The 13,988-nt window shown below is 42.7% G+C and overlaps 1 protein-coding gene across 2 annotated transcripts in view; it reads left to right on the forward strand.

Annotated features, from left to right (window-relative positions):
- Nucleotides 1–13,988, forward strand: part of Epha4 (EPH receptor A4) — a 143,996-nt gene that overhangs the window by 96,584 nt on the left and 33,424 nt on the right. For both annotated transcript variants that reach the window (XM_052193347.1, XM_052193348.1), the window contains exon 6: nt 13,788–13,912. In XM_052193347.1, coding sequence (XP_052049307.1) covers nt 13,788–13,912 — 125 coding nt within the window. The remainder of the gene's footprint in view (nt 1–13,787; nt 13,913–13,988) is intronic.

Here is a 13,988-nt window from a genome sequence, read left to right on the forward strand (position 1 = left end):
TGGTATTCAGAGGAGAAGCCCTTGAAATATAAGTGCTAATTTTTGAAGTGGAGCCTCTCTTTGCACCGTGTTTTTCTCTTCCTTCTCCATTTCAGAAGGCACGCAAAATAACTTCCACAGCACACTGGTGCTGAACTTTATGTGTTTCTTAGTGGCCATGCTGGGGATGTATTTCTAGGTGAGATGTTGTTCTAATGAGGTTCTTCCAACACTTAGGGATTCACTCCTAGGTAGAGCTGGATCCAGCAAATTTCACACTTCAGCAAATTGTGTTTAAAGAGAGGCCCTTGAGAGATGCTGTGAACCCCTCTATTAAAAAAAAAAAAATCCCCAAACAGTTAAGGCTTTCCTAATGCATTCTTTGTTATATTTTATGACTACAAAAGTCATCTTGAATTCTTAAGCACAGATCTAGTTGAAGACGTCTATTGGCCTTAATAACATTTTAAATTTTAATGGCCCAGTTGTTTCCACTCTGAGCTTATACTGCATGTAGGAGTTTAAATTATCTGGCATACACAATTCTGTTTCTGGCTGATACCCTAAAAATAAAAAGAATTAAAAAATAAAAAAAATTAAAATCTGTGGTTACCAATTCCCAAGCTTAAAATCCTTCTTATAAATGACTCTTCTGTTCCTAATGTATAATATCGCCTTTTAAGAGAATTGTCCAAGAGGTAAAGTTTCAGAGTTGAGGATTGCTGAAAGATTAACTTTATGGCCCTGTTTTTGTTTGTTTGTTTGTTTGTTGAGAGCCTACCATATGCTGCTAACCATTCTGGGGAACTATTTACAAAAGGAGCCGTGTTTAATTTAATTCAAAGGCCTCTGCCTCTTTGTCCACTCACTGGTGGCTTTGCTGTGCCCTGTCTGTCACAGCAAAAGAGACAGTGACATGGAAAGTGGGAGCCAGGTTCACAGCTTTTTCCCCATAAGTATCTCAGCCCTTGTGTTTAGAACTCCCCTATACTTCCATAATGTGGAATCAAAGAGGGATTGAGATTCAACATCACACACCTGGTGTTCATCCTTTGCTCTGCCTGCCTCTCCTTTCTACTTTGTGACATTCCATCCACGTCATTGTCCAGAGCCAGCATTTTTTTTCAACCCTACAGTTCTGTAAGCCAAGTGACATTGGGGCTTGGAACGCGTCCACATAGCAGGGAACACATCAATATGGCAGGGAAAATTCACCAGCATCTTTCTTAAGACAGTAAGGCTCTGTCAGTAATATTCGCTATCCTATAATTTTGTGATTGACTTTGTTCTTTTCCAAATAGTGCTGTCTGAATTTTTCTCTCTTCTGACTGTGTTTCAAAGGCAATGAGAGATAGAGTCGTTAAAAAAAAAAGAAGGTTTAAAAGTTTAGGTCAAGGGACTCAAACTCTCAATTTATAGTAACCCTGACTTTTGTGAGTAGCTTGTGTGATCTCTTAAAATGACCATTAGGAAATAGGTGTGTTGTTCCAGATGCATACATCATGTCTACATGATGGGGACTTGGATGGCTTAGACAGGGACTGATGGGCCTTGGGACCTTTCTGCCTCTGGGTCACCTCTTTGAATGTAGATGACATCCTAACTGTTCCAACGCCTGACCACTTGGCAGTCACAAGCAACTATGTTAATGGGTTTGATTTCAGTCCAGGTCTTTGCCGACAGGTGCTCATATCATAACTGACACTAATTGACTTCCTAGTGTTTCAACTTGGAAGATAGTGGGCCATCTCTGAGACAGTTATAATGAAGGAGCAGCTCGTGGCACCTTCAGGCTTCTTTGAAAGGCAAGAAACTGAACTTCCTGAGTGGGTACTCCCTGTACCGTGTCTCTGCCTGGCCCCCTTAGCCCAAGACGCAGGACAAAGGATCTAATTTTGAAAATTTTTCCAGTAACTCAGAATGGCTAATGCCTTGTCATTGAGCTTTCCTTTTCAAATGTCCTGTAAAAATGTAAACCATTTTTTAAAATTTATTTATTTATTATATGTAAATACACTGTAGCTGTCTTCAGACACTCGAGAAAAGGGCGTCAGATCTCGTTATGGATGGCTGTGAGCCACTATGTGGTTGCTGGGATTTGAACTCTAGGACCTTCAGAAGAGCAGTCAGTGATCTTGACCACTGAACCATCTCACCAGTCCAAATGTATACCATTTATGAAAAATTGTACTTTGTTTAGGGCTGGATAACCAGATCATGTATTCATAACAATAGCTACAAATGATGCTTATTGACAAAGAATATAAGGCTGTATTCATTCATGCCCTTACAAAATGAAGGCCAATATGAAAAAAGTAACAGGACACCCCTTTATCAGCAAATTTCAGTCTAATCTGGTTACAGTAGTACATACAACTGCATTCTCAGCACCGAGAAGGTGGGAGCAGGAAAATAAGGGGTTCAAAGTTATCTATCATATGTAACATAGTATGTTTAAGGCCAGACTGGGCTACATGTGAACTTATCTCAAACAAAAACTAAAAGGAATATAAAAGAATAAAATTAAAGAAGACTCAAACATCATGGAGTCTCTAGTACTTGTATCCAGGGTTAGTCTAACTGGGACATTGGCCTGAGACTCTTTATATGAATAAGACTGTCTCTGGAGATCTTCTGGATTTATCTATTAGCTGCCTGCCCCCTTTCCTCCTTCTTCCTCTTCCTTCTTCCATTTCGTCTTCTTCTTTTACTTCACAGATGATTCCGATATCCCTATAGCAAGTGGCAAAGTCACAACTGTCTTGAATTAGTCATCACACCTTAAACAGTTCAAACTAACAACAGTCACAGATCTATTTATTAAAACCCACAGGCTCCTTTAGCAATGTTTTAAGTGCCTTAACCTCTACAGAATTGTATCACAGAGGTAAGAAAGCAAAGCAGCTAATAGAGAGGAAGGAACGGGGACTCTATTTTTGGTCAGTTTCTGGAGAAGGTTTTCAAGTCTCTGTGTGTAAATGTGGAAATTTGAATGTATGAATCGGGAGGCAAGAGGAGGGCTCTATGGGCTCATCTATCTATCATGCTGGCGTTTAGAAGCTTGGTGATTAAAACATGTTTAATTGAGGACCGGTCTAGATGCTCTGGATGTCAGAGAGCTAAATGTTGTAGCATTGTCAGGACGATTAGCAGCTGTCTGGGAAACAAAGCAGCCCATGGCTCAGCTTTTCATTTTGCAGGCTTGGGAGGCACAGAGCTCTCCAGCAGGGCTGACAGGGAGGGAGTAAAGCCTTGGTGTATAGCAGTTAATCCTTCCCTCTCTAGGCTGCTCTGTACAAGAGGCTTCCCTTACATATTCCAAATGAATTTTTGAGGGCCTTGTGGGCCATGGAGGACCTGGCTTTGACAAGGGGTTCTCTATCCAAGTCATCATCCACAGACAGAACAGTTGAAACACTCAATAACTCTTCAGTGTAGGTGAGCTTGGCTTTAGTATTCTTCTCACTAGAAGCATCTAAGGTGGAAAAAAAAATTATGCTGTTTTGCTGCTAGCAGATTTACTGCATTCTTATCTTAATACAGTTGTCTTGCTCAGGCAAATTCTTAGACCACCAAGAGGGAAGGTTTCTTTTCCTGTTACCTCAAACTGGCATTCTGATTTAGCAGGAAGTACATCAGTGGAGTCCTGTGGTGTTTGTTTCTGTTGGCGAGTGTTGGTCTACACTTGTCAGAATGTGCCAACAAACCTCTTTAGAAACATGCACGGAAACAAACAGTTGAGAAGATACTCAGTGCAGGGATACTGGAGCACGTGACCACTTAAGGATTTCCCCCTGTGTGATTCTGGAACCAGCCCTATGGTAACACATAAAATAGTGTCTGTTAAAAGGGAAATGATAATGCAACTGCTGACTTCACCAAGCACAGGGATCCCAGTGTTTGCCAGTGTTTTGATCGCATTGTGCTCAATTCTACAGACATTTCCCTCTTTCTTGACTCGTTTAGGTTTTTCCTGAGCAGGAAGGTTTACCAGGGACTTTTGGATCGGTCTTTCTAATAATAAGTATAGTAATTGACTACCAGTACACTCCTTAATAACCTTAATATTTGTTTTATGATCTTGTTGTCATGAAACATGTGTCCATAACACAGAAAAGTAGGCAATAGTCTTAAGATGTCCCCATTGACCTTATCTCGCAGCAGATACCTGTTTGACTATCACACCACAAAGCACAGAACAGAATACTGTGAATCTTCCAAAAACTTTTCTTGTGCCACTTACCCTTCCTCCAACTCCAAATACTATTAGTTTTGTGTTATCTTTATCTCTGTTCTTTGAGTTAGTTCAATGTGAGGTGAGCGTGTGATTTGTGTGTGAGCAGAGGCCATGTATACTGACTTGGGAGGTTGGGGAAATTGTCATAATGACTCCATGGTAGTTGCTACTATTACTGTGGAAAGGAAAGTTAGCCTTTATGTATACTTCTCAATCAAGGGCATGGTAGGTAGCACATGCATTTAATCCCAGAACCATGGAGGTAAGGCCAGTAGATCTCTGAATTTGAAGGTAGACTCATCTACAGAGTGAGTTCCAGGTTAACCAGGGCTGCTTTCTAGACCAGCAACCTACCTCTGCTAGCTTGGGCTCAATAATAAAGTTTCTACAATGTTCCCAAATTGGTACCACCATTGGGGAGCAAATGTTCCCATGAGCCTGTGGGAGTACATGTCCCATTCAAATCCTAAAAGAAAGAAAGGAGATGTGCAGCTTTCTATAGACCAGTGGGTGAGGATGTGGGTGCTAGCATATGGCTCTGAAATTCACCATTTATGGAATTATCTTAAGGATGGTCCACTACTTTGTCCTATATTCCCCTCATCTATAAGATGGTATAATAACACTACCTGTTTCAGAGTGTTGGTGGGAATTAATTTGTCTAGGGGATTTTGAATAAAACTTGGTACATCACTGCTGCCTAACGTGGGTTCATTTTGTGTGTGTGTGTCATTATTGGCATGCGGTGTGAAGAAAGGATCCTTTGAGTCAGTGGTCTTGGATTTTGAACTCTTAAGCTTTAGTCAAATTATTTAATTTCTCTATGCTAGAGTTTCTGAATTTGAAATACAATTATAGCTACTGCAAAGAGTAGTTAATGGTAGAGAAAGGTGGTGTGTGTGTGTGTGTGTGTGTCTTGTAGTTAGCGTGCACATCTCCCTTCTCACTCATTTCTGTGACCAGCTCTTTCCCACATGGGCCCACATCTTCAACTGTGTGCTGCTAATTATGCAATGGAGACTAAATTAGCTCTATTTCTAAAAAAAAAAGCTCACCCAACCCCACTGTCTTTTCCATTTCATATGGATACAGGCTCAGCCAAATCCCTTGGCCCAGTATTGTCGTTTTGCTGAGCCTACTTTTGCTGAGCCTACTGTTGGAAGAAGACGAGTGTCCCTGCAGAGCCTCTGCTTCTGCCTCTGGCCCTGCTCACCCCAGGGTAACATGCTCCAGTTTTTCACAAATGAGTGGGTTTCTGCCCATCATCCATAGCCAGGAACTGGAAGGAACCTGGACACCATTCTGGCAGCTTCAGACCACAGATCAATCTTTCCTTGGCCACAATACACTACACTTCATTTGAGCTCATTGTTATGAAAATGTCTTTTTTGGCTAAATGGCCCCACTCCTCACCAATGGGCACCTGCTGTAACCCTCAGCCTCCACAAGTGGGTTATTGCAATAAAACATAATTTCTTGCTGAAGTGACATTCAGTTGGTGGCCATGTGGGGAGAGCTGGCGTCAGGCCTCCAGGATAGGCTGAGGTTGGCATCCACCTCCAGCTGGCGGATTACAGATGAGAGAGAATGGAGAGTCACAAGGGGGATATTCATGAGTGAGTCTAGAAAATAAGTAATTACTTCAACCAAATTCCATAGTCCCAGACTCAGTCATATGATCGTCCTTGGATACAAAGGAGTCTAGGAATGTGGTTTTGGCTGGGTAGCTCCATCTTCGAAACAGCTATTTAGATAAAGGGAACTCACATCTCTAGACAGTAAGTAAATGGAGAGGGTCCTGCCACCTCCCACCGCAACACACAAGCCCTTGACGTGAAAGCTAGGAACATCACATCCTCTGGTTCCAAGTAAAGAGTTGAAAATTTGCTGTCCACCTCTTGGCAGTTGGGGGTGGTGCTAAGACAACTGTATAAACTTTTGATTCCACATTAAGTCAAACATAAAGACCGGGTGACAGCTTGTGTAAAGCCCAAGAACATAAACCGCTCGGCTGAAGCCTTATTACTGTTCCAAAATCAGGTTCTCAAAATCCTTGGGTGCGTGGTTCAGTTGTACCCTTCAATAAACGTTCGCACGCACTGCTTGTGTTGTTGAAAATATGTGCTGCACTTCCCTCTGAAAAATTGCTGTCTGGGAAAGATGCAATCGTCCCGTGTTTCGAAGTTTAAAATTAATCCATATGGATCCTCCCATATTTAAATGTAAATAAATGTCATTTAATTCAGACTCTTCGGAAGAGTTTGGCTGAAGATCAAGGAGTGTGTTTTTGTCAATGTGAAAAACAACAGATGATACAACTTTTGCTTTTCTGTACCTTTTGCTTAGTTGTCTTTGGTTTTTTTCCCCAATTTGGGGTGTTTGTGGGGTTTTGTTTTTGAGGCAAGGTCTCTCACATTGTAACTCAGTCCGATCTTAAACTCTTAAGCTCTGCATGGCTCTGAAATCAGGGCCACCTTCGTGCCTCAGCCCCCTGGATCACAGATGTACACAACCTGAAGCCCAGCTGCTGTGTTTGAAAAGGATGATGTGCTCATGTGATGTAGTAATTTAACAGCTTAAGTAAGAGCTGTATCGAGTAGGGTAAGGTTCTTACACAGGTGTCCTGAGGCAGTTGAGTTTTGAAAGGAATTTCCTGGGGGGAAATAGCAAGGGTAATCTGACTGAATATGTTGCAAACATCGTGTGTGTGTGTGTGTGTGTGTGTGTGTGTCTGTAGGTTTTGGTCTTGTTAAATACTGTTAAAAAAAAAACAACAGAACAGTGTGTAGTTTCTTCTTAGAGAAACTGCTCGGTGGTTAGATCCTTGTGCCACAGATGCTGCTGAGTCCATGAGAAATTCTCTCTCCTTGAGTGTGGAAGAAAGCAATTAATGCTAGCACCAGAGTTCTTAGCCTCTCTGAGATGTAAAACCTTTAATCACAAGGATATCATTAGTGCTCCGAAGCATTTCATTTTGATGCTTGACAGCATTTTAAAATGCACAAACCTTTGATATGGAGCAAATCAGAGCTGTGGTGTTGAATTGAAAAAGAAAAGACTGAACAAAAACCACCTTAAGCTGCGAGTAATTAAATTTAAATATGCCGTTTGAATAAAGCAGAAGTATTTATAAATTGTGCCTTTAGTTTTTCTATCAGGAAGAGACCCCTTAAGTACACATCATCTATTTAAATTCAGATTCCAGTAACCTTGCTGTGGCTACATCATCTTCAGGCCATACAATGGCCAGTGTACCATTGGCATCTACCCATTCAGGCCTCTAAACTTTGAAGGGCTCTTTTTGCTCTTCCTTACCCATGATAGGTGCTGTCTTCATTGTATTGGTTTATTTCCTGCCTTATCCACCAATGGCCCTAAGTTGAACCTGGAATGTAAAACAGTTGGGTTATTTGATCTGTTTTTCCCCCTTATAAATCCACACCCCAACAGTTTTCATTCATAGCTCACAATGCTCTAACAGACACAAGAAAGCAATGGACTACAGCCCAGGAGTTGAGTACATCTTTCCCTGGATCTTTTCTCCTTGTCTCCTTCCTTTACTCTTCCCCCATCCCATTTGGGTATCACAAGCACCAAACAGAGGCAGTAAAATGACTTGTAGGTGTTTAATGGCAAGTTATTGAGGAAGCGAATAAAAGAAAATTGCAGTATTCACATCAGTAGGGCGCAAGGAGAACTGCTGAGCTTTGAACCAAAGAAAGTTAAATTTACCATGTTCTTAAAGGGAGCCACCTCTGTTTGACATCAAAGCATCCCCTATAATTCTTCCTCCCGGTGAAATGTGCCACCGTTAGTCAATGATGGAGCCCTCTAATCTATGTGGTTTCTGTTTATCCAAAACACACACGGAGATAAAACCACATGCGCCTTCTGAATGCTTTGTGGTCCTTTCACAAACCAGATGCAACCTTAGGTACAGAGCAAATGGAGAGTCTAAATTCTCATTTTCTGGGGAATATGTGGAATTCTGAATGTCAGATAATGGGGATTGGCGGTAGTTGGGGAGATGCGTGAAGTTTATATTGGTTTTCTATTAGAAAGCTCAGTTCATTCAACTTCCAAACTTGGGTGAATTTTCCCTTCTATCTTCTCTAGGTTTTGCTTTATTTTTTACAAATAATTCTACTTGTTTCCATGGGTGTGAGGAAAGAGTCTGTTCCAATTGTTTAATCTTCGTGTTCCTAGTCTGACTGCAGAGGGCTCTCAATTCCTCTTATGTGGCATGATGGATGTTCCCAGGGATATACAGTGATGTCTCCCGCTCCAGCTGCCTGTCTGCAGTGGTCCATGCAGTCTTATATAACAAAAGGAATGCTGGGGACCTTCTGGGTTTCAGGAAATGACCTAGAAATCTCAACTGTGTCCTTCCTTACAATTAAGATGGTCAGGAAAACTATTCGAATCCATGCTAGAGGTACAGATGAGAAACAGTGAGTAAATTGTCAACACCTCTGTCATCCTAAAGAGCAGTCCCTCCAAATGTCTGGAACAGGTGCAGCGAAGCCTGGCTTTCCTGTTAACTTACATTTGAATGACATTTTACAGCCTGCATGTTTGAAAAGTATTCAGAAACGTCACGTGGACCTCGCCAACAGAGATCGCATTTATAATTAGGACTGTCATCTGCTTCGCCGCCTATTTATTGTCAATGTCTTGGTTAAGCTAGATGACAAAACTAAACCCACCATAGGTCATGAGGGGTGAATGCTGAGGTTGGGGAGAGTTGAAGGAGCCTTGTGACTGGCACTTAATATTCCGGAAATGTTCCACTGTCTACACACACACACACAAAGGTAGATCAATTTTAAGATTTAGCTCATTATTATTCACTAAAATGTACTGTCCATACATGCTCTATGCTAGACATCCTGACTCCCGAGCCGCTGTGACGACCAGCATTCTAGCAGCCTAAGCTTGTGACTGGAAGCTTTCTTTCTTTTAGTTTTTTTGAGACAAGGTTTCTCTGTGTAGCCCTGGCTGTCCTAGAACTCACTCTATAGACCAGGCTGGCCCTGAACTCAGAAATCTGCCTGCCTCTGTTGCCCAAGTGCTAGGATTAAAGGCGTGCGCCACCACTGCCCAATGGCTAGAAGCTTTCACTAATGAAATACTGAGGCAAGAAAAGATAAGGACATCTCCAAGATGGAAACGATACATTTTAGAATGAGAGACACTCCCTCCCTGCCCCCCATTTTTTTTCAAGTAAGTCAAGCATTTGAGTAAGCCATTTAGGTGAATATTTGAGGTCTATGGATTGAATAATCATCTTTTTTTCTTTTTTATGCATTGGAGGAGTTCCTCCACCCTGAAAGAGAAAATTTCTGTTAGTGTGTCTCAGCTTCACCCTTATCTAACTTGCTTCCTCCTCACACAAGTCTATTGAGACAGTGTCTCACGTGACCCAAGGTACCTGTCTCCTTACCCTATCCTGTGGTCCCAGTACTGTCTTGGCCTATGCAGTACTTCAGTTCCGATATAAATTCCTGAGCAGAGGCATAAAACAGCCTTTTTTTTTTTTTTAAACAGCTGAATGGTTTTGTCGGCATGGTTTGTAAGTAAAAGAGGAAATGAAGAATATCCTTGGGATTAAAGAAAATGACAGTCCCTTGAGACTAAAAGGAGAAGTTGCTCTATTACCCACATCTCAAACTAAGACAGTTGTCATCTGTTTGCTATTCAGAATATGGCCACAAAACCTTGAACATTCTGGGCATAATTGAATGAGAACATAAATCTTTATTTAGATATCACCCTCTGGTCGTGCTTGCCCTTGTGAGTTTCATACCCCTCTTTCTTTACCCGTATATTACCAATTAGTGTCATTATCCCTTCTTGCAGTGTGTCACAGCAAAACTCTGGCTTTTAAAACAAGCATACGTAGAACTTGGACACAGTTTGATGGTGCAGTACTTGCAAAGAATTCTCAGGGCTCTGCACTAGCGCTACTATGATGACGGTGATGACGATGACAACAAAGGTGGTGGTGGTGGTGATGATGTTGGAAGTGACAATAGTGCTTAACTTATGAATGGGGAGTTTCCTTTCAATGTAACACAGTTTCAGATAAATATTACGTATTCATGACACAAGTTGTTGGGAGCTGGAGGGTGTCGGTCCATGCATGGGTGGTGTTAAGGAGACCAATGGATGCTTGGGAACCACTGGGCTAAGGGACCGATTGGGACATTCCATTGCCAAGTGCCTCATCGAGGGAAATGAGCTGCAGGCAAGCACACGCCGCAAGCTGATGGCTTCCAGATGTAGAACTGGAGTCTGTGTCGGAAACAGAGTAGAAAAAGGCAAGGGGGCAAGCCCATATGTGATATGGAGGACATCCAAGTTGCCTCTTTCCCAAAGTTGGCAGTATGGCAGAGACGACGTTTTTCTCAGGCCTGAGCTCTTCCCAGGGGAGGGACAAAGCTCTTCTGTGTGAGCGCTCCATGTGCTAATGCCTGACTTAGTATGTTTCCCAGCCTCACCAGGCCACGGATGGCTTTTGTCACTGTGCCCAGTTAAACAGCACCCCCCCCCCAGAACAGCTGTTCAATCAAGAATTCAAATATGATAGTCACATCATGGGGGCACTTTTGGTGAATTAGCGCTATGCGTTCTGTATTTCCATAGATGGTACCAAAGGCAAGCAAGCATCAACTCAGAATTCTTCTGACTGGCCCCATCCAATCGGCGTCATTGTCTTTCCTTCCCATGGTGTTTCTCTTCTCTCTCTCTCTCTCTCTCTCTCTCTCTCCCCTGCATTTTTATGACAGACAAGATCCACTCTGCCCATTTTCCTTCCCATCAGTGCTGCATGTGCCTCAGTTTCCTAAGGAAGTGTGCATTAAGACTATTCTGTTAATGAACAGGATCGGGTTGTATTGTCTCCCTGCTTGAGAGTTTCAGAGAGCCAGGCTGTGCTCAGATCCCTTTTGAGCAGCTACAGGAATGCTGCTGCTCAAACTTCAAAAAATTGAAATTGGATTCATTTCCCCATGCCGCGGTGTCCTCATAACCTAGCCAGAGAGAAGCCATTTTAGTTCAGCAGTACTCTCTGGGGGCATCCAGACTATTGTTGCCCAGAGACTCTGTCGATTCTTTTTTCAGAAATCCAACCCAGACTGTTTCTGAGAGAAAGTTCATTTGATAATTTTCTGATTTGCTTCCCTCCTGCCTCTTCTGTAATGGGTTCACTTTTCTATTTCATTCCCAATCTTGAACTTGGGAGCTTAAAGAGACCCCTTTTATGGAGTGTATGCTAAAGTGCTCTGTTAGGCAATATATTTATTACCTGGAGTGAAATGGTTTTTCATAGCCAGGCAGCCTCCTGAGTCTGGCTGCCTCTCTACCTCTATATTTAAGAAACTTGCTCCTTGAATTCTATAGGATGAAAGTTCTATGCCAACCAGCACAGAAAAAGAAAAGCGTGGTGTGTGTGTGAATTCATCTAACGAGCACATTTCCCTTCTTCATTTTCTTCAGATGCTCAGTGGCTTCCATATGTCTGCTGGGCGCAGTTTTGTTCATCCAGTAGGGTATTACTAACCTTGGCCTTGCCTTTGATGGAGACCATGTGTATACACTGTATCTTTCAATGGTGTTTATGCCTGAGTTCCAATCTGGAATAGCTTTGGATATGGAGAGAGAGAGAGAGAGAGAGAGAGAGAGAGAGAGATTGGGAGGAATGTCTGACCGTGCGTTTCCATCCTAGGGCATCCCTAACAGAGATGTCAGGCTGTCAGTGTCTGCCTCTAGGGGACAACCCTTGCTGGATTGGCTCTGTCATGGAGAGTCTAACATTTATGACGGGTCTATCCACACCACTCTGCCGCTAGGATACATAAGCAGCGTGTATGGTCAGGCGGGGTCTGGATTCTTTCCATATTCCATTTCTGGTGTTAACTTATTTTGCTTATTCCTTCCCACACTGAGAGCTGGCAGCCCCACGGGCACGAGGGAGGATAACATTCATTTGTTGGAAGTCTGTTCTCACGTTCCCACAGTTTTGGTGGTGGTGGTGGGGGTGTGTGGAGAAAGGTGAATATGCATTCAATTTAGCAAGCCCCCTCATCTCTGGTACTGGAGGCCAGCTTTGTGAGATAAGATGATTTCATGAAAGGCTCCTCTTCTCTCTGGGGATCGCACATTTGCGCTGGCTCGTGTCTGTCACAGCAGAGCTTGCTAACAGCTGGCGGGACAGAGATGACAACCCCACAGAGGAGAGATGGAAGCACTGGGCAGCCTGTTTTTATAAGTCTCTAGTATGTACCGCCCCTCCCCCACCACCCAGTAACATACCCACACAAGCGGCTTTCATAGTTTTCTCGGTGGAAAGGAAGGTTTGCTGCCCACCAGGCACAACTTCAACCTCTTGTAAAATAGTTGCATAATGTCATTTATGTCCAGAGAGACCATCCTGGCTTTTATTTGTGTTCTTCATTATCTGCATGCCCGTGCTTAAAAGAAAAAAAGTCTTACTGTAATTAAGCAGTACTTTTATTTATATTGGAAAGTGTGTAAATCGTTTGCCTTCCAGCATTCCCCACAGTAACTGTGGAAGAATGGCAACTCCTCCTGCTTGGATAAAATTAAGTATCAGTAAGAAGCCTTGGAGGTGGGGGTAAAGGCCTGCTCCACTTGAATGGAGGTTCTGCCTGAGGCAACGATGACTTGTAAAAAGTCATCCTGTACTCATGGCCCAATAGCAAAAGGAGTTTCAGGAACTGGGAGGAAATGACACCGGGCTCCTAAAGTCACTAACCCTTTGCTTCACAGATGATTTTGTGTGTGTGTGTGTGTGTGTGTGTGTGTTTACACCCATTTCCATGTCCAGTTTCTCCATGGCCATCAGGTGTAGAAGAATATTCACTGTCCTTGTTTTAGTTAGGGTTTCCATTTCTGTGAAGAGACACCATGAGCAAGGCAATTCTTATAAAGACAAACATTTAATTGGGGCTGGGTTATAGTTTCAGAGGTTTAGTCTATTACCATCATGGCCGGAAGCTTGGCAACTTGAAGGCAGACATGGTGCTAGAGGAACTGGGAGTTCTATATCTTGATTTGAAGGGAGCAGAGGGTTGGCTGGCTGGCTTTTGCACTGGACAAGGCCCACCTCCAGTGGCACACCTTCTGCAATAAGGCCACATGTTCTAATAGTGTTAAGCATTTAAATACATGAATCCATGGGAGCCAAACCTAGTCAAACCATCAGTCCTCAATCCTTCCTCGTGCACCTCTCTACTTCCAGAGTTACAAATCAATGCCTGCTTTTCTGTGGGTGCAGGCCATCCAAATTCAGGTCCTCATGATTGCAGAGCAAGGCTTATCCACAGAATCGCATCTTCAGTCTCCTTACAAGGCAAGCCCTGTACAAAGGAAGGTCTGGAGACAATGGAAATGATAAATGCTTTTATCTGGAGAAGGACAACATGGCCAGCAGGAAGGCATGCGACTCTGACTGAAGTCAAACTGAAGTGAAATTGTTGAATAGTGTTTTCTAAAATATGTTTCTTTCTAACGTAAGATTATAATTTCTGTCTTTCTTTCTCCCTGATAGCACCATCATCCATTGCTTTGGTTCAGGCTAAAGAAATTACAAGATACAGTGTAGCTCTGGCTTGGCTGGAACCGGATCGACCAAATGGAGTCATCCTAGAATATGAAGTCAAATATTATGAAAAGGTATTTCTTTCTTTCTTCTTTGCCTTCTTCCTCTCTCTCCTTCCCTTTCTCTTTCTTTCTGTTCCTTCCTCTGTGC

Source organism: Apodemus sylvaticus, chromosome 9, assembly GCF_947179515.1.
Source record: "Apodemus sylvaticus chromosome 9, mApoSyl1.1, whole genome shotgun sequence".
Classification (NCBI taxonomy): Eukaryota; Metazoa; Chordata; class Mammalia; order Rodentia; family Muridae; genus Apodemus; species Apodemus sylvaticus.